General features: G+C 35.3%; 2 protein-coding genes and 2 long non-coding RNA genes across 12 annotated transcripts; 2 read left to right on the top strand and 2 right to left on the bottom strand.

The window, feature by feature from the left end:
• Positions 1 to 54: 54 nt before the first annotated feature.
• On the bottom strand, positions 55 to 1,403 carry LOC130051906 (uncharacterized). Its single transcript, XR_008800167.1, has 2 exons — positions 478 to 1,403; positions 55 to 397 (listed from the first exon to the last, which is right to left on the bottom strand). It is a non-coding gene; the product is annotated as an uncharacterized LOC130051906 (long non-coding RNA).
• A 1,393-nt stretch (positions 1,404 to 2,796) lies between these two features.
• On the top strand, positions 2,797 to 9,231 carry LOC125682348 (nose resistant to fluoxetine protein 6-like). The gene is made up of 14 exons (XM_048922856.2): positions 2,797 to 3,206; positions 3,308 to 3,492; positions 3,626 to 3,692; positions 3,782 to 3,887; positions 4,234 to 4,397; positions 4,625 to 4,889; positions 5,062 to 5,160; positions 5,507 to 5,672; positions 5,776 to 5,855; positions 6,503 to 6,625; positions 6,937 to 7,060; positions 7,665 to 7,857; positions 8,435 to 8,577; positions 8,878 to 9,231. The coding sequence occupies exons 1-14, from the start codon at positions 2,873 to 2,875 to the stop codon at positions 8,998 to 9,000; spliced, it is 2,172 nt and encodes a 723-aa protein (XP_048778813.1). The 5' UTR covers positions 2,797 to 2,872; the 3' UTR covers positions 9,001 to 9,231.
• Positions 9,232 to 10,226: 995 nt separating this feature from the next.
• Positions 10,227 to 17,878, top strand: LOC125682346 (nose resistant to fluoxetine protein 6-like). Of its 9 annotated transcripts, none has more exons than XM_048922850.2 (16): positions 10,468 to 10,918; positions 11,004 to 11,182; positions 11,264 to 11,330; positions 11,667 to 11,772; positions 12,452 to 12,636; positions 12,738 to 12,905; positions 13,459 to 13,549; positions 13,696 to 13,794; positions 14,585 to 14,744; positions 16,113 to 16,187; positions 16,334 to 16,413; positions 16,634 to 16,756; positions 16,837 to 16,960; positions 17,117 to 17,309; positions 17,410 to 17,552; positions 17,658 to 17,878. In XM_048922850.2, exons 1-16 carry the CDS (start codon positions 10,555 to 10,557, stop codon positions 17,778 to 17,780), a joined length of 2,280 nt encoding a protein of 759 aa, XP_048778807.2. In that variant the 5' UTR covers positions 10,468 to 10,554; the 3' UTR covers positions 17,781 to 17,878. The 9 variants fall into 9 exon arrangements, with proteins under 9 accessions (XP_056011043.1, XP_048778807.2, XP_056011041.1 ...); XM_056155066.1 differs by having other exon boundaries at positions 10,472 to 10,918; positions 11,004 to 11,107; positions 12,491 to 12,636; positions 16,562 to 16,756; XM_048922853.2 differs by having other exon boundaries at positions 10,472 to 10,918; positions 11,004 to 11,107; positions 16,562 to 16,756.
• LOC130051905 (uncharacterized) lies at positions 12,255 to 14,595 on the bottom strand. The gene is made up of 2 exons (XR_008800166.1): positions 14,262 to 14,595; positions 12,255 to 12,891 (listed from the first exon to the last, which is right to left on the bottom strand). It is a non-coding gene; the product is annotated as an uncharacterized LOC130051905 (long non-coding RNA).
• Positions 17,879 to 20,459: the final 2,581 nt, after the last annotated feature.

The following is a 20,459-nucleotide window of genomic DNA, read 5'->3' as shown; positions in this document are numbered from 1 at the left end:
TAAACCCTGGATCCGCCACTGCAATAACATCATAACAGAAAGAAACGCAGCAGGATATTTATACAGAGTTTATTTTGTAAACAAACAAGAATTTCATCAATTTAAAAAACAGAAACATTAAACATACCGATCTATTGTTTCATTTTAAAAAGTTTAAAAAGTCTGCAACTATGCCTAAATTGCAATTTCTGCATGGCGAGTTTATAAAATAAAGTTCTATGATATTGGAAGCGAAAAATTGTAGGCAGAGTTATAAGCCAATTTACTTCATGATGATAAGTTAACCTGTTGTTTCTTGTCAACTGCTATGACTCGGCATGATCATAAGCGAGGCTGGTTTCGAGGCTCAAAAAAATATGTTCGTGTCAGGGTACCGGTGCGAGTCTTCATTAAAATCCTACAACAAAAATCTTTCGAGTGAACAAAAACTTCGTCAGTTCGTTTATATTTCTAGGTAAATAAAAGAAGCAACCTAACTGCACTTTGTCTAGATCTGTCCTACTGTCTCGAATCGTCTCCTGTCTGGCTACAACCGCGAGTCCTAACGATGAACAAGCCGTTGTTTCTTTCCAAAAATCTTACTAAGAGCTTAACGTTAACTTGACCCATCCTATCCTCCATCAATTCTCTCAGATCCTTTGAATTTCTGTCGAAATCTGTGATCAACAATTGTATTTTCAACTTAGTAGGCTTCTCTATCGCTGATCGCGACCAAATCATATCACGGATGTGGTTTACTCCGCTCTTCTTCTCTTCATTTCAATTAACTTTACGCTCTAAATTACCTTTATTTTACACCTGTTTCGTCTTTTTTTTTTTAACCTTTTCAATTGAATATCTATATCTTATATTCTCTTTGATATTGTTCCTAATTTTTTATTCGATAAAACTCTAACGAACTATATTTTGTGTTCTACGATCGTTATTTCGGTCATCTGTTACATAATCATGGAAGCTCGGTAAGAACACAAATCAAAATAGAAAATATGAATATAAGAAATAAAATATCATTTTTGAGTGTTATTGGGACATGACATGAAGTTGGTACGTGATGAAATCTACTATAACGCCCTTTGGGCGACATTTAGATATATCGACATTTTTTCCATAAACAATAATCATTTTCATTCATATGTCGATTGGGTATACCCTAGTGAGCTCGAAATGAAAGACACCACAGAGTCTTCCACATCTGCTTCATACTTAGACATTTTGTCAAACATAGAATGATGCTAACGGCAAACCAACAACTCAACTATATGATAAACGGAAAGACTTTAGTTCTCTATCATCAACTTACCATATTTATGTATTGGTAGCAATATTCCCATATCATCTGCAAATATGGTGTTTATCTCTCTCAATTGATTCTATACGCAAGTACCTGTTCTGCGTGTGATCAGTTTTTAAGTCGAGGCAAGCTACTGTAAAATAAGTTGATGTTACATGGGTTTCAACAGTCTCGTTCAAAGTAATTCTATGATCGTTATAATGATCTACTTTACCAATACAACCTGTCATTGGGTCAAATGCTGTCTGACGTGTTTCATGGAAATGAGATACAGTCATTGGACGTAAATTTGATTAAGGAAATCATACATGATACACACTGTATTTAGAAAATTCATATAAAGCATATGGGTGCAATTAACGAACTCTTAACTAAATACAAATGCACTAAGTAAAGAATATGGAATATAAATCATAGGAAAACATTGTTATGTACGGATACCCACTTATAGAGCAGATCGTGGTTGAACGGGTTACTTTTATTTAACATTTCATAGTTGAAATAGCAAGCTACCAGTAGCTAGCTTTTTAAGTTTAGCAGCCATTTTTAATTTTTCACTCATAATTATGTAATTAAATCTCGCGTATCGCAATCACGTGGCTCTCTTTACTCCAGCTTCAAGTCAAGAGGTTGATTATTTCACAAGTAACTTGATAACAAATACCTTATCTGATTGAATTTGACAATCAAATGTACTATGAAAGATTTAACCTCGGTATATGCTCATGGTCATTTAGATTAGTACTGTACACGCATACAGGTATTTATAAGTCACAGGTGAGACAGCTATCAATAAAAAAAAGGATTGTTTATTCTATAGGATTTCATTCACATAATATAATACCTGTAGCAAATTATGAAATATTGACGTGTTACAGTACACTACTTGATGGAGATGTTTATTTAAATATAAACGATTCACTGTTTTACTGAAAACAACATTTTTACCCTACTATATAATTTTTGGTGCTAGAGATATTCAAGTTTTGATAACAACAATTGGTATTTTGTCTGGATTTTTTTCAAAATGTATGTAATCACATACCCAAGATTTTTATGCATTTCATTAATATATACCAATAACAATTCACATATTTCGTGAAAGCCTTTCATGGGGTCCCGTGACGACATACTTATGAGTCAGTACTTTGCATTAAACAAGCTTCATATCTTTGATGTAACTCTAAACCATATTCTATTTATAAATTATGATCGAACATTTTTCAGAATATCAGGAAGCAAGTTATAAAACTCAAATCTTTGGTTAATTCTAAATAGTCATATATTTTTCACTTTATCTCGACTTTTTCACATGCAGATGTGTAAGAACTAATATGTGTATCAATTTATATGTCTATTTAAACAGTATTTCGTAAGCGATTCATGCCCGGACCGACCCTTGCACCAACCTGTACATAACACCATTCGTTGTACGAGTGCATACATATAGCACTATCACGTGTGTATTACAAATTGAACTATAAACAAAAGTTTCCGTCCTCGTTATTGACTACAGAACTCGTATAAATCCCGCGTGGGTTGTCTCAGCATTTCAAACCTAGGAACATTTAGATCTGTACGATGCTGATGCCAGTCGCTCTAGTGTTAACCACACTCTGTGTGAATTGTTTAGCAATGAGGGATTTTCCCTCGTATGAAGATCGAATGATGTTAAAGGTCAAGCCACCCCAACTTCAGCATAAGATTGCAACTGAAGCGCTCTTGGATCTGAAATCTACAATAAATAAAGCACATGATGCTGAATTTCTTAGGAGGATGGGTGTCTCCAGTGACAATTTGTTGGGATCAGGATCGAGACTTCTTGCGGAAAATTACAATATCTCGGAAACCTGCCTTAACCAGTGGAGTCGCGCAATCAGCGCTCTGAACAATAGTGAATTCTGGGCTTTTAAAAGTAAGGAGTTTTAAGTAACTAGTATATTTTCTCATATAGAGTGGTACCACGTCTGGTTTTAACAAGGTTATCCAAAATTACTAATGAGAATTATTTTACAGTGTTTGACGCAGCAGCGAAAATAGAATCTGGAGTACTGGAGGGCAATACAAAATGGCTGGGGTCATATGACGAATGTTTCCAGATAAACCAATCCCTACCAGGCCTACCTGACTCCAGCAGTGGTATTCAGACCCAATATTGTGGTGTTGAGATACCACTGAAAGTCGCCTACACACCCCTTAAAGTAAGGGACTGAAAGCCTGAAGGTCTCCCCATCTTAACAAATATTCTGATAACATCACAATCAAAAGATTCTTAGTACTAAAATAAAAGAGTCACCTCAAGCTTTTTACTTTTTTGCCTTTAACCTTTCTTAGGTTGATGTTGCATTGTGTGCCCCCAAAGCATGCTCTCCAGAAGATCTGAAACACTTGTATAATGATAGTAAGTATTATGTTTCGAAGTCTTATTTTCTCCATACATTTTTATTTTTTCATACAGTCAACTGAATCTTATTACCCGTTTACTTGCAGTATTGTCCAATATAGAAAATTTACTTGGAAGCAATAGCTCGTTTCGAGTGTCCGGAGTATTTTGTCAGAAGAAACCAGAGATAGACACTAGAGCCGTGGTAGCCATGTAAGCAATCGTCCTTAATTTGTTTCATGTTACATCGTATTTATGTGTATTTTTTATTTATCATAAAATCTAAATTCCACAAAAATTTAGATTTCGTGTCAATTCCATAGGCGTAGCTTGGGTTCGAATATTATCGAGTCAGGGGGTCTGGGGGGCGCAGCCCCCAGAAGCTATCGACATTTTAACAACGTAAAAGGTGGGTTTTTTTTTTTTTTTTTTTTACCGAGGCAGCTGCCTCGGTTGCCTCAATGAAAGCTACGCCACTGAATTCATAGAGCATGGAATTCTCGTTACCCCATAATAATGATTGGGCGAATAATATATTTTTCCTTCCTTTGGTTTTTAGAGTCATTCTCGGGATATTTGCAGCCTTCATGTTGACCGGTACTTTGTATGATTTAATTTACATTCAATGGCCGGTCTACAAGGATAAGGATGATAATCTTCCAGAAAACGAAAAATCGCCCCTTATTCTACACGAGAAACCAATAAAGGCACCAAAAAACGAATGTAAGAGATTTATCCAAGTACTACATACTTAACATGGTCAGATGATCATGTTGTTGAATGGGTAATTTTTATAGTTTGATATTACTTCTGAGAGAAAACGCATACAAAGCACACGTATCTTCAAAATAACGTCACATCCAGTTTTAGGAACTAGCTCTTGATTGACAATTGTACACTAGAAATATACACGTGCATTCGCTATTGGATATTCATTTCATATTCATCAGCAATCCTACAGAAACTTCTCCTCTCCTTCTCCATATATTCCAATGGTAAAAAACTCCTCCAAGTGAACCAGTCGGCGGGCACACTGACGGCACTGAATGGCATTCGCTTCCTCAGCATCTCCTGGGTGGTGCTTGGTCATACATTTGTCTTTAGCTACAACGATTTTAGCAATTCGTATGTGGCCTTTCCAGAATTCATGAAACGATGGTCCTTTCAGGCTGTTCTCAACGCCCTCGTGTCTGTAGATTCCTTCTTTGCTCTCAGGTAATTTATTATACTAAATGGATACTTAAAACTTCAAATTAGAGTGTAGGAAATGTCAGATTATAAGAATAACCAATTTATTTATTTTCCTTCAGTGGGCTGTTGCTAGCATACCTGACACTCAAAGAAATGTCAGATTATAAGAATAACCAATTTATTTATTTTCCTTCAGTGGGCTGTTGCTAGCATACCTGACACTCAAAGAAATGAAGAAAGGAACAGGGATGTTCAGAATCAACTGGTTCATGTTTTATTTCCATAGGTTCTGGAGGTTTGTCTTCTTTCCTATGGGATTCATAGGTTCTGGAGGTTTGTCTTCTTTCCTATGGGATTCCAATCTAGTAATATTTTCTGATGCTTTTTCTAAGGCTCTATGTAGTGTTCCAAGAGACAAATACATGGTTCACATTATATAATGCTTTCTCTAGAGTTATGTGACAAATCAGAGATTGAAATGAGTTTAAAAAAGGTATTTATATTAAAACGGATAAATTTTGTTACGGGTTTATCTTAAAGAGGTATAAGGAAGCCAGTCATTTCATGAAAGTCACAATGTGAATCTAATTCATTTCAAATATTATGACTGGATCTCTAGTTTTATCTGTATTCTGCTTCAGATTGACTCCTGTTTATATGATAATAGTGATGATCAGTATTTGTCTATCACGATATTTCGGAGATGGTCCTTTGTGGCCAGAAAAAGGCTTCGAGAATAATTACTGTGAGCATTCGTGGTGGAAAAACCTGCTGTACATCAATAACCTTTTCAAAAACGAAGAATCGGTATGTTCTATCTCATCAATTTATTTGCTCCGCTTTGAAAAAAGTACGCTGATTGTACTAACGAGGGAAGCATGAAAATGAATAATTGCATTTGTGCTTGTAGTGTTTTGGTGTTTCATGGTATCTAGCCAATGATATGCAGTTTTTTCTACTGAGTCCCTTAATGCTGGTTCCCCTGTATTTGTGAGTATTTTATTAAGGAGTAAATATCTACAGGCTGTTTTTATTAAGGAGATATGTAAACAATGACAGCATGATAGTTATTTTGTAGCATCGACGAAGCTAGTATTGTAGAAATTACTCTCTTTATTGCTTAAAACATACATCTTATCACATTACTATTACATGTGTACATAAATACATACATATTGGTATTGTAAGGCGGTATACAAAAGATTTAAACGACGGAGAATAACTTTTGAAGAAGGTTTTCTCACAATTTTAGTGCAAGACATTTTGACTACAGATAGCTCCATTTACCTGATCAAGATATAGGACTCACGGCGGGTGTGACCGGTCGACAGGGGATGTTTACTCCTCCTAGGCACATTATCCCACGTCTAGAATATCCAGGGGTCCGTGTTTGCCCAACTCTCTATTTTGTATTGCTTATAGGAGTTATGAGATTGATCACTGTTCATTATCTCATTATTCGAAGTTTTCGACTCAATCATATATTTCAGTGCCACATCCATTGGTACCTGTACTTTTATGTAGGAATTGAACACTCCACACTGTATCATAAATTTTTTGCCCTGACGACTAACAAAGCTACAACTAAGATAGTATTTATACAGTTCACAATAACAGCACTTTCTTCACTTCAATAGCTACTATCCTCTGGGGATTGGTGTCTGCTGTGTCTGGCTGTTGGGATCTGCTATTGCACCGGGAGTGGTGTCCAATGTCCTCGATCTCCCACCCTCATCAGTCGGCGGAGGCGGATCCGCTCAGTAAGATCAGATACTAGTACAGTAAAGCCTGTCTAATCCGACACGCACTGGGAAACATTAAGTACAGTGAAACCTGTCTAATCCGACATGCACTGGGAGACATGTTTTGTTGGAATACACAGTGTATCGGAATTAATAGCGTAAAAAGAATGAAAATAAGGATCGGAATGCCCAATTGAAACGGATTGCACAGGTGTCGGATTGGGCGGTCTTTACTATATATACAATCAACATCACATCACAAGTAGATACTGCATACTATGTGACACAAATTATTTCCCAAGAAGTATAGTTTTAGTTTTTCTTTACAGAGGAAGAGCAGATTACATGGCTAACTATTACATTAAACCCTACTGTCGTATGGGGCCCTATATTGTTGGAATCATCGTGGGATCCTTACTATACAAAACAGATTGCAAAGTGAAAATCAACAAGGTATTATAGGAAAGTTACAACATTACTGACTGTCACCCTTCCGTTGCATGACTTCCCTACAATCGTGGGGTTGTGTTAAAAATTATAATCTGAACATTACATACAAATCTTCCAAACATGTAGCGATTTACAAGAGGCAATTTCGAATGAGCAAATGAATTATGTTCATACTAATACAACAAATAAAACATGCAAATGTACCACACGCAAAATGACGCTTACTTTCTGTACTGAATGGTGGAGGGAGTGTTTTTTTGCTTGTTTCTTGAGTTTTTCGACCATGTTGACACGTCACCACAGCTGTAGGTGAAGTACCACAAATTTAGACCTATGCTTAGCGCTCAGGGCCGTGACAGTGAAGGTTCTGTGACGTACCAATGCATGTCGTGACGTAGTATTTACTTCCGTTTTTAAGGTCATATCCGAAAGACTTGTGCCTCACACCTTTAAATGCCGAGAGTTTGGCAAAGAAACAATCATTACCTGTGTTTATGTCTTATGTTGGTACAAGCTCCCAAGTGGCGGGGAACAATTTTATAAATTGGATTTCTGTTCTTCTTACTTCAATGGGTAAAAGATTTGGTATTTTATTTGAACATTTCAGTACCTGAATTTGCTCTTGTGGTTGATCTTCGCCACTCTGGCTATCTTAGTCCTGTACGGACTCCGGGACCCCCTCAACTACCCAGAAGATGCTCTCAGTCGTGACGTGTCAGCTCTCTACAACGCCACTCATAAGATTGTATGGGGAGCATGTGTATGCTGGGTCATATTTGCCTGTGCTACCGGAAATGGAGGTAAAGTTTTGATATTATCGATTTTGATAGATCGGTTATATAGTGATCATGACTTTCATCCAAAGTGGATATTTTGAAAAGAAATTATGAGGTATTGCTAGTAACCATGTTCAGTAAGGTAGAATAAAATGACAATGAAATGAAATAGTAATGTTGTCTGAATTTCTCATTGTAAATGTGATTACTACATGTATTTCACTAATTTCGGGATGGATATGGAATTCTCACGTAGTTTTTGTCGTGAAAACTCATCCTAATTCTACAGCTATTATTTCTTGTTTGAAAAAGTTTCATATGATTGATGTCCTTCTTTTTCTTCAACCTATATCCTTGAAAATATTTATTACGTGTATCTTTCAATCTTTTCAAAGATATCGTTTACAAATCGTTCATGATATTCTAACTTATAACTGAAATATCCCACATATTTTTTTTTTTTTTACCATATATCAACAGAGTATATTCATATTTGGTTTGCAATGAAATGACTTTGGCTGTCTCCATCAAAGTGTAACAATATAAACACATTATGTATAATATATGCACTAAAATTGTTATTTTACTCTCTACATGACAGGGTTCATCAACACTCTGTTGTCCTGGTCGCCCTTTGTCCCTCTGGCTCGTTTGTCCTACTGTATCTACCTCACTCATTCTCTCGTTTTGTCAACGTATTCCGGAAGCCAACGAACTCCAATTTACCTGAATGACATAAATATTGTAAGATCACAATATAGTTACAACCTTTTCTACAAAGTTTTCTTTTTTATAAAGAAAGGATGAATTGAATAAAGTCAAGTAGTCTGATTTCACAATCAGGGATCGGTGGTTACTAATGATTTTAATTAGCTAAGATTCATTCGCAATTCCTGTCTTCCAGTTCGTGTGTTTATATACGTAGCTAGATGCCAGTACGACATAAATACATATATCATTACCGTTGTGGGAAAATTACCTATTGCGATATTTTCATGTTCAAATAGAGAAATAAGTTTTATACATGATATATATTGTTTGTAGATATACATGTTCCTGGGCAACATTGTCTTGTCGACTATGACAGCATTCATAGCTTCGGTGTCGTTTGAGTCGCCTATGATGGGATTGGAGAAAATTATTCTGAAACGACAACGGAGAAATTAGAAGGAAACAGAATTTCACAATGTGGTCATCAAGATCAACATTCATTTCAACGACATTTTCATATGAAACAACAATGGTGAACTTGAACAAAAACATATATCATTTGAAAACTGTGTATGAGCATTGTTTTGATTGTGTTTTTATATGCGTTTTTCCAGTTTATATTTCGTTACCATTTTTATTTCTTTTTATGATATTTTCAAATAAAGGGATTTTTCCCTGTAAAATATCGACATATTTTCTATTCTAAATCCAACCTATTCCTGAACAGAATCTTGCACAATACCGATAGTTAGATCGTTCTTGGCTCACTGATTTTGACTACGGATAACTCCGTTTACCTGATCAAGATATAGGGCTCACGGCGGTTGTGACCGGTCGACAGGGGATGCTTAATCCTCCTAGGCACCTGATCCCACATCTGGTATATCCAGGGGTCCGTGTTTGCCCACCTGTTATCAAACGCATACCGTAATGTTGGTACATTGAAGGGTTTCCCTATCTGATTACAAATCAATGTAAGGTCCAGTACGGTGTTAGTAAGATTTATCTGGAATATTCATAAATGCGTAAATGATAATTGCCTTTTACGATTTATTTTTCCCTGGCTGATGGAAACAGAGAAAGCAAAGTTATCATTATTTGGTCCTACTTTAAATACAAAATCATTTGACACACTCAGATAGGGAGAAAAGGGAAGCTATGTTTTAAAACTCACCACTCTTTATACGAGTATGAAGGTGTCTTTACATTTCATCTAAGTGAGAATGATAAATCAAAGAGCATCAGTTCCATAGTTGTGATGTCATCAATATCTTGGCAGATCTATTTACAATTTTACAATTTACATTTACAATTTTAGACACTTGGAAAAGTTGTTCACAGTCGTCGCTCATCTAATATAAAAAATACTGTGTATAAAAAGATATAGTTAATGATATGATATTTTGGTTGTGGGCAGATGCTAGAATTCTTTGAAATAATTCTGCATGTTAGGTAAAAAGTGAAAAGCAAAAAAAGCCACCCATTTATGCCACTGATTTTGACTACGGATTACTCCGGCTCACGGCGGGTGTGACCGACCGACAGGGGATACTTATTCCTCCTAATCCCACGTGTATATCCAGGTTCTTTGTTTGTCCCACTATTAATTTTGTGTTCTTTAAAGGATTTTTATAGATTGATCACTGTTCGTTATCTTCACCTATTCATTATAGTCGATGTGATAGATTATTAGTGAAATACATTAATGTAGTTTTCCACTACCCAGGAACCTCCATCCTGTAAACAGTACCATAGCTCTTCGTTTTAATGGTTTTTATCAGAAATACCGTGGAACACAAGGCAAAATAGGAGTGAATGTGTACCTTCTGCTAAGCCAACACAACCATTATCGACTGCATGCATTTTACACTAACTACACAACAATGCTAGATTTAGTACGAAATATATGTTGAACGTCATATCTTTTTATCACGTGTGAATGAGGATAACACAGTCGAACGTGCTTGATATTCACAGCAAACTTTCAAGTACAGTTACCGCGGTGGGAAAATGAACTTAAACATGAAGGTGTTCAGCTTTGGTGCTGTTTTTGTATTTTTTTGTGCGATTTGTCACGCCGATGTAGATTTTCCATCTTATGAAGACCTCACATCGTTCGACGTCAGATTGTTGAGTCCAAAACCCTTAAGTAACGCCACAAACAGGCTGATAGAGCTGAAGTCTGTTGTTAATCGAGTACATGATGTCAATTTCCTAAAATCCTTAGCAGATTCTAATGGTGAAACTTTGAAATCATCAGCAGAAGACGGTTCTGTTTTATTCTCTGACAAATATAACGTGTCGGAAACCTGTCGAGATCACTGGAATCGCACGTTCACAGCACTGAGGGCGAATGAGTACTGGGCTCTCAAATGTACGTATATGTTTTGCTGTCCTTATTTTCTATTCAACTGGCAATGCTATCTGCGATAACTGTACTCTATAATATATCATTTTAGTGATAGACTCTTCCGCCAAACTTGAATCTGGAATTTTAGAAGGCAATACTAAGTGGCTGGGGTCATACGATGAATGTTTCAATCTGGAAGTTCCAGTAAAGGCTGTAAGCCTCAGTGCGTTTGAGACTCACTTCTGTTTTGCGCACGTGCCTATAAATCTAACAGACTTTCATTTGAAAGTAAGTCATTGAGAAATCTGAATGATTTGATAAATAATATTTATTGAATCTAGAGGATGATTTATTTGAATATTTTTGTAGATCGATATTGGCCTATGTGTACCCAAAGCGTGCTCATCAAGCGATGTAACCAAACTTTACAACGATTGTACGTATCTACACAGGGTTAAATTGTACACCAATCAAAAATCTTTATGGATGACCAGAAAACATCCTTTTAGAATAAAAAGATCCGAAGTTTCATTAACATAGATCTATGTAATTATGGAAGAACGTGTATTTTCAATGAAGAAGTGAAAGTGCAGGTATACAGAACAGATAATGTGTTCATTATACCATTCATATCAATCAAATTCATTTCCATGAAGTAAATTTAATTAAGATATGCAGAAAATGTGTAGTGTGCAAAGGTTCCAGTAACATTTGATATGCATAAATAAAATCCCTCATACATGACACATACTGTCCATTTCTTACATTACAGTATTTGCCGCAGTACAGAGGTTGAGACCAACTATCAACCCAATCAGGGTATCTTCTGTAGATTGTCAAGAACACTCAGAGATTGACACCAGAGCCATTGCTGCCATGTAAGTATAAGTGTGGGCCACTTTTCAGTTGACGAAACATTGTAAACGAGAGTTATTAATTTTCCTTAATTTGGAATATTTGTTATTTCAAGCTAAAATATCAGCAAGATTGTAACACGAACCGAAAGAAGAAAATTGGACTTCTCTCTAAATTAAGAAAGCATGTGACCTGTCTTTGCTGTTCCCTTTAGTGTTCTTACTTTATGTAACGTGGTTGTAAATGCTTACATCATAAACCACAAACGCGTTCTACAGTCACTTCAGTTGCTGTTAATGTAAATACAAACAATCAAGTGTGGTTTCGTTGTCATTATTGGGAATATGACAGCTCCACGCATTGTAAGATAATTTCTATAACGCGTTTATACACGTCATTTAATTCCCCCTCCCCCCTCTCTCTATATATGTATCCTCAGTTATGACAACAGAACCACAGATCATTGATTGAATGATAAACTGCTTAAAAGTTTTTAAACATGATAGAAAATTACATATGTTTAATAGCTAATTACGAAACTATTTGCATACAGGTAACATTGGTACATTCTTTTTCGTTGTCAACTTCATTTATTTATCGATGAAAATCATTTTAAAATCATCTCCGATGTTTGTCATTTCAAAATATGTTTATCTATATTGGATCTGAAATGCTTAACTATAAAAAAAAAACCCTCATCAGAATCATACTCGGAGTATTTGCTGTCATCATCTTGATAAGCTCAACGTTTGACTTGATATCCCATCAATGGTCGTATTGCACCGGTATACCAAAGACTGGGCCCACTCAATCTATAGAAATTGCACATTTCGAGGGAGATCCTCAGCTGGTGAATGAAATGACAAATGTCTCCAAAAGAAAAAAATGTGAGTAAAATATATCAACAAAGGTTTTTTGATATTTAAAAGTTTTGATGAAGTAAATTTAAGGTATCATTGACATTAATCCTCCTAAATGAATTTAACAGCGACATTGGAAAAGTTACTGCTTTCGTTTTCTGCTTACACCAATGGGAAGAAGCTTCTCGCAGTAAATCATTCCCCTGGAACACTGACTGCATTGAATGGGATACGGTTCCTCAGCATCTCCTGGGTCGTTCTAGGACACACTTATTCATCTGTCTTTAACAAAATGAGTAAGGGATATCAAAGCATTGTAATGATAACGTTAGCTCTTTAATTTAATTTTATCTAGCTAGTATATTTTAATGTCTTTTACACTTTTCTATGAAATGAAATAATTCATTTTGTCCATTATACTTACATTTAGCCTTTGTAAAATAAAAAACAGGTTATCAGGAACTTGCCTATAAGGAATTCTCGTTTTTAAAGAATGAAATAGCTTTCTCAGTGTAAATCCCTTCTTCGTTTCTTTCAAACACATTCTTTTCACGGTTGAAACGTCAATTAGTTTTGCTAGCACTTATACATCTTAGACAGTAAAGATCAAATTGCATATACAAAGACAATTTTTAAGTGGTAGTTGTATGTAAAAAGTATACGACATAATAGCAAATACTGTTGTACAATCAAGTGTTCAAAATGATAGTTTTTTCAAACATAATATAAAAAAGTATTTGTATGTGAAGAGAAGCATATTAATCATAAAAGATGAGGTGTAGGCATCGCTGCGAGTTCCTTATAAGCAAGTTCTACACCTTTCTTTTTCCTTTTTACTGTGAATTAAAGACAATTCATATGCCATATCGTTATCCAAACGCTGGACGTTTCAGACAGTCTTAAATGCTCAGGTTTCGGTAGATTCGTTCTTTGCTCTGAGGTTAGTATTCTAATGTTGCTTCTATTGGAATATTCAATATTGAACAAGATCTGTGTCGACATTATTGGTCATAGCATGTATATATGCACTCCATAAAATGTTAATCTTTGATTCATATAACTGAATTTTAAGTGTGTTTTCTTTAGCGGTCTGCTCCTTTCCTACCTCACTTTAAAGGAGATGAAAAGAGGAAAAGGAAAATTCAGAATCAACTGGCTTATGTTTTATTTCCACAGATTTTGGAGGTATACTGCTTTAACATACATTATACTTATATATTACACTTCATATTATGTTAGACCTAGGAAATACAACATAGACAACAGCCAGAATGGAGCTTATGACATTGAAATGTTATATGAATTCAGATATGAAAAAAATCCAACAATACATTATGAAGCAATGTAAAGGAAATCCATATAAGTTAAACTTCTTTTATAATTGCCCATTCTCAGTGATTGCATTTGCTTTAGTATTCTAGACTTCCATTGTTCATGCTCTTGTAGATACGAATTATATGAGTATATGTACACAGCGATACGAAACCAAACCAAACCAGACGAAATGAACCTAAACCCAAAATCGAGGCAAAACGAAACCAAATTAGCTGAAATTTTAGGCTATAATTCTATCTTTTTTTATTTAATTTCGCAGTTTACAGTTACTCAAGTTCTGTAATATGTTTCACATTTATTCAATATAACATACTTACTGATTTCAGTCATATCCACTTTGATATGCTTGGTGGTTAAGATATTATTCCTTACATTATGGAAAATGTTCGTTTCCATTACCGCAAACTTACTGATTTTAAGTAGGTCTATCACATGTGAATGGCGAACACGCAGTTTTCTCTGATAACAAAATACGACCCATAGATAATAAGTAGTTTTACAAAATACAAGGTAACATGCCATGTTATCTCCATAAGAATTTGAAAGACTTCTTTAATGAATCTCATTCTCCACGCCAAGATAACTTTGTTCCTCGGAAACACATCTATCACATACAGTTTCAATCATTCAATATTTGTAGATTAACTCCCGTGTACATGATTGTATTAATGGTCACAGTCTGTCTGGGACGTTACCTTGGAGATGGACCAGTATGGCCTAAGGATGGGTTCGAGAAAAATTGTAAAGATACTTGGTGGAGAAATCTTCTGTACATCAATAACTTGTTTGAGGGAGATGAGGTGATATTACATAGTTCAATATTGGAGCAAGTAAATTTTGATTAATGTGATCCTAGTCATCATGTGTAATCCATACTTTGTGTGAATGGTGGGCGGGCGTCCCTGTAATAGAGCACATACTTTGTAAACTCTTGTCACGCCCCTAATTTGATATTCCTTAAACCTTTTACAGTTGTTATGGACATATTCAAGATGTGCATGTGTCTTTCTGAAAGTGATCAGACATTTTTCGAAAAATGTACATTTAGTTTGAAGCATTTCTAGAGGGTACCTATTTTTGTAATAACTCCTCTCACAGCATTTATTTGACATTCTTCAGACCTAGTACAGTTGTTATGGAGGCATTCAAGATGTGCACGTATCCTTTTGGAAGTTATCGGACATCCTTCGAAAAATTTACATGTAGTTGTAAGTTAATTATTTAACCAATTCCTCTCACTGCTTTTACACGACATTTTTCAGACCTAGTACACTATAGTTGTTATAAAAACATTGAATATACATGTACATGTTAAAACTTCAAAAGTGTTTCTGTTTTACGGAAAATTTCTATATTCAATATGCCAGTTTACAGTATTTTTTGTAAAAAGGTTACTTACATAACCTGGCTTTATTATAAATGCAAACGAAAATCCGAGGCATCTCTAGGATAGACTTCTTAAAAACATTACATATTTGATACTCTGCTACAACTATTTCAGTTTATTTTGATTTCATCGGGATCCATGTACTGTTATCTCTATGGCAGATAACATATTTTAAAGCAACCTGACCATTTCTGTTCTTGAATCGATTTTCTCAATTTTTTCCATAAAAAAAAAAGAATTGGGACAGGACACCTAAGATGGCTACCATAGGGAAAATCGGTTCAAATTGTCATGCATATTTTCTAGATTCTGTTACTTTTACCATGAAGACTCATCAATAATGATTTTGAAAGTATGCCTTTGTTGTTATTGGTACTACTTTTTCAACCGAAGGAATAATGTGATATTTTACTACACCACCGCTTCCATCGGAAATTTAGTTCCCTCTCACCAGAGTTTCTCGAAACACCACTTTAGTTTTAATTGTTAAGTTTGTTAGTAAAAAAGAACTATGTGGCTACATTACCCAAATGATTTCAAAACAGAAGGAAATACTAGTATATGCACAGTTGGTAATTTCTTTTAATTTGTGTAAATTATGACGATAATATAATTCCTTATATGAATGGAGTAAAATTCTTGTCAAACCAATTCCCCATAGGATATTATTTTACAAACACGTCTCTTTGAACATGTGACTGTAGAGTAATAATTTTTGTGTTGAGACTTGAGCAAATGTGTGTAATTTTATGAATATAATTATTGGAAAATTTTATACTAGTTTGGGACATTTTGGACTACGCTAATTGACAGTAAGAATAGAAGAATCTGTGATTGTGTGCTAAGCCGATTCAGAGTAAGAGCGGGCAAGTGTATGGGCACGATACCAGTTAAACAGTTAAACTTTAAGTTGGAATCAATTCGAATTATTTTTAGATCAGAAATTATAGGAGAAAAAATATTTCGATGAATCTTTGTAATAACATTCATGATAATTTTCAGTGCTTTGGAGTCGCGTGGTACCTTGCTAACGATATGCAGTTCTTCATACTAAGTCCACTTATGCTACTACCATTGTATTTGTAAGTTTTTTCCTTCTGATAACCCAGTTTCTGTAAAATAAATAAATATTAATTTAGGGGATGCTTACTCCTCCTAGGCACCTGATCCCACCTCTGGTGTGTCCAGGGGTCCGTGTTTGCCAAACTATCTATTTTGTATTGCTTATAGGAGTTATAAGATTGTTCTTTATCTTCACCTTACATTGGTAAATCCGGATTCGTTCCACCATTTCTCCCACAGCCATTACTCTATAGGGATAGGCGTCTGTTTCATGTGGTTGCTTGGATCTGCCATCACACCAGGGGTTGTCTCAAACGTTTTGGATCTTCCACCCTCAAGCTTTGGTGGAGGAGGATCGCAACAGTAAGTGTTTCCTGAAGAGACCTGCCGTGTGTTATAATTCTAATGGGTTTATTACAAGGATCTATACGCATTATTTACAGAGGAAGAGCAGATTACTTCAATAACTATTACATCAGACCCTACTGTAGGATAGGACCCTATATTGTCGGGATCATAGTGGGGTCGTTTCTATACAGAACAGACTGTAAAGCAAAAATCAACAAGGTATTTAAGTAATGTTTAATAACAATTCATACTTAATGTTTGTTTAATTTGTTAAGAGAGCTATTAGGAGAAGTAATATCACTGTGTTTAATGATTGAAAAAAATTAACCTTAACATTAAATGTACGTAGAGAAAGTCAAACATTTTATCATCTAGCTCCTTAATGTGCTGCTGTGGTTGATGTTTGTCGTTCTGGCTATCGTTGTCCTGTACGGACTCCGTACGCCGATAGCCTACCCAGAGGAGGCACTCAACCGAGGTGTATCCGCTTTCTACAACGCCACCCATAAAATTGTCTGGGGAGCATGCATCTGTTGGGTCATATTTGCCTGTGCTACCGGAAATGGTGGTATGCCTATTCATAATTAAGCGATAGCTATCAGCTGAACCCGTCATATTTCCCCCTTCATATTTTTTTTTATGGAGATGTTTTAATTTATTTGTACAAGGATTTATCAATACTTTGCTGTCTTGGTCTCCATTTGTACCACTGGCTCGACTTTCGTATTGTATCTACTTAATCCACCCGATAGTGATGTTTGTTTACATTGGCAGTCAACGTTCCCATTATAACATGGATGATATCCACACTGTAAGACTTTAACAATAAAGAGAAACATTCTGAGTATTAATGTCATCGTTGGCCGTTCATCATTATGTAGAAAATTGATTTCGTTGGACAAATATTCATTTTCAGATATATCTCTTTCTGGGACATCTCGTAATGTCCACCGCTATGGCGTTTGTGGTCTCAGTTGCATTCGAGGCTCCGATGATGGGATTGGAGAAAATACTTCTTAGAAGACAACAGAGAAGATAGTCTATTTTCATAAACTATTACTACTGTTGGTTTTCCTGTGGACAAGTTTGTTTTATAGAAGTTTAACATGTATTATAATAAAATTCAACTAACCTTTCGTTGAATGTACAATTCTTCCTTGAAAGCCCATTATTACATGTAGTTAATGATGATAGCTGATAAAACACGTTTAATTTATCCGTTATGTTCCAATGAATCGTCATTGACACAAGAGTAACAAATGATATATTTGTCTTAGATAATGTCCAAGCCATGCTCTGAACCGTTTTCAATATATGTATATCTGCTAACAACCAATGATAATATAACAATGAATTACCTACAAAAGCTATAAAGTAAATGATAAAGACTCTAAATAAAACATGGTAGTACATGTAAGATGACAAGGCGGTTAACTTTGACCAGCAAGATACAACTTACACACAGGTATTATAATTGCTAATTTGATAAAACGTCGTCGATATATCGAAATGTCAAATTGAAGTCCACGGCAAGATATTTTTTCTTCTCACGTAAATGTTTTTGAATAAAGATTGCTTTATAAGAATATAAGAAGAAGACACCCCTATAGCATTCATCTCACTTATTGTCCATGTCTTATGAAAAAATCAACAAACCAAACAAATTCATAACTGCACAATTTATTTATCAATAAGGTGAATATTTTGTTTCAATTTCCCTTTTGTCTGAGGTAAAAGTAATCTGAATTAAATCATGCTTTTTACAACAAATTGGACCATTCTGGTTTTGGGGTGTCGAATTTTTATTGACCTAAAGACAACATACTTAGAACAATTAAGAATACCTTTCATTATAAATGAGGTTCATCTGTTCTTTCATCTTTTCGGTGATGTTGTCTTTTCATGTCCACGTTTTAGGAGCCAATGATTGCTTTGACTAACAATTACCTGGAACGTGAAAAAAAAATTCGGATAAGTTAAACAAACTTTATAACAAACAGGATAATTCCAGCTCCTCCACCGCCAACTTCCCATATCTATGTTGCAATATTTCATTATTACCTGTATATGGTGTTTATACCTCTCCCCTGATTCGATAGGCAAGGGACTGTTCTGCATATGATCAGTTTTTAAATCGAGGCATGCTACTGACAAATAAGTTGTAATAGGGGTTTCAGCAGTCTCATTTAAAGTAAGTATTTCGCAAAATCTATGGTCGTTATAACGATCTAGTTTGACATTACAACCTGTCATAAGGTCAAATGCTTTCTGACATGTTTCACACCGATTGTTATGCTGTTCTTGCCACACTGATTCTGACTACTCCGTTTACCTGATCAAGATATAGGACTCACGGCAGGCGTGACATGTCGACAAGGGATGCTTACTCCTCCTGGGCACCTGATCCCACCTCTGGTGTGTCCAGGAATCTGTGTTTACCCAACTCTATTTTGTATTCTTTAAAGAAGTTATGAGATTGATTACTGTTCGTTATCTTCACCTTTTCACGATAGACGAATTAATATTCTTTGTCTTTAATGCAAGGATCAGCATTATTAAGTTATATGGTGTTAAACATTCTGCAGGGTTTCGTTAATATCTCACCAGGTCGACCATGTCCCACTTTTCAAATAATATAAGTTTATGTATCATTGAAATTGAACTAAACTTAACTAAGGCCATTTGATTGTGGATACTTTTATTTAAGTTTATATATAATATTAAACTGGAAAAGATATCTCGATTGGTGTAAATTGTTCGAGAGAGTATGAAATTTATGTAAACTTTCCTTACCTAGAGTCCAAAAGAATAAAACAACCATCGAGGTATCTTTTCCAGTTTCTCAAAACATATTGGACGGTCGTATCATCAAGAATCTTTGGTTGTTGACTGTACATTTTTGGTTTCAAAAAAGCAAGTAACATCCCCACGTCAGAATTGATGAAAACACAACAAAAACCTGACAACTTGTGAAGAAAAATTCCAGTGATAATTACTCACAACACAAGAACTTATAACATCAAAACGTATTTCCCTCTATTTTAAAACAATCTGATAATCTGAAAAACTTGTTCAGCACCTCGGATATCGTAAATACCAATAGGCAAGCATCAAACCTTAAAAGAATCTGAACAACGGTCACATTTATTTCACAGAAAGAGACAAAACCTATTTCTAAATGTGGAGATCCGCGATGTGGAACTTGTTAGTATATTGAACGCCAACAAGAATTGCAAAAGTGAAAACCTGATATTTTGAACAATATGCCCCACATGCAAAGAGTTCTACATTGGACAAACGGGAAGACAGATCGCACGAGTTCGAGTACACAAACAGCAGATTCGAGTCCGCACTACTTCGTGCTGTCAACATTTTGCTGAATGTGACAAAGGACAGTTTAAACTTTTACTCTTTCACAAAATGTGGAACGAGTATGAAACATTGCGTTTATTGAAGGATAAGTTTTTCATAACACTGTTTAACAATAAGTGATATGATTTTTCTTATTTAATGTAATTTATTTCATTGCTACCAGAAGTAATCATTATGACATCAACTTGAACAAGGAAGATTTATGATGACAAAAGAAACGTTTAGTAAACCTTTTTAAAAAATCTTTTTACACACACACACACACACACACACACACACACACACACACACAGAGAGAGAGAGAGAAAGAGAGAGAGAGAGAGAGAGAGAGAGAGAGAGCGAGCTA

This window comes from Ostrea edulis, chromosome 2 (assembly GCF_947568905.1).
Source record: "Ostrea edulis chromosome 2, xbOstEdul1.1, whole genome shotgun sequence".
Lineage (NCBI taxonomy): Eukaryota > Metazoa > Mollusca > Bivalvia > Ostreida > Ostreidae > Ostrea > Ostrea edulis.
The sequence above is the reverse complement of the archived record's forward strand: the minus strand, read 5'-3'. Positions and strand labels throughout refer to the sequence as shown.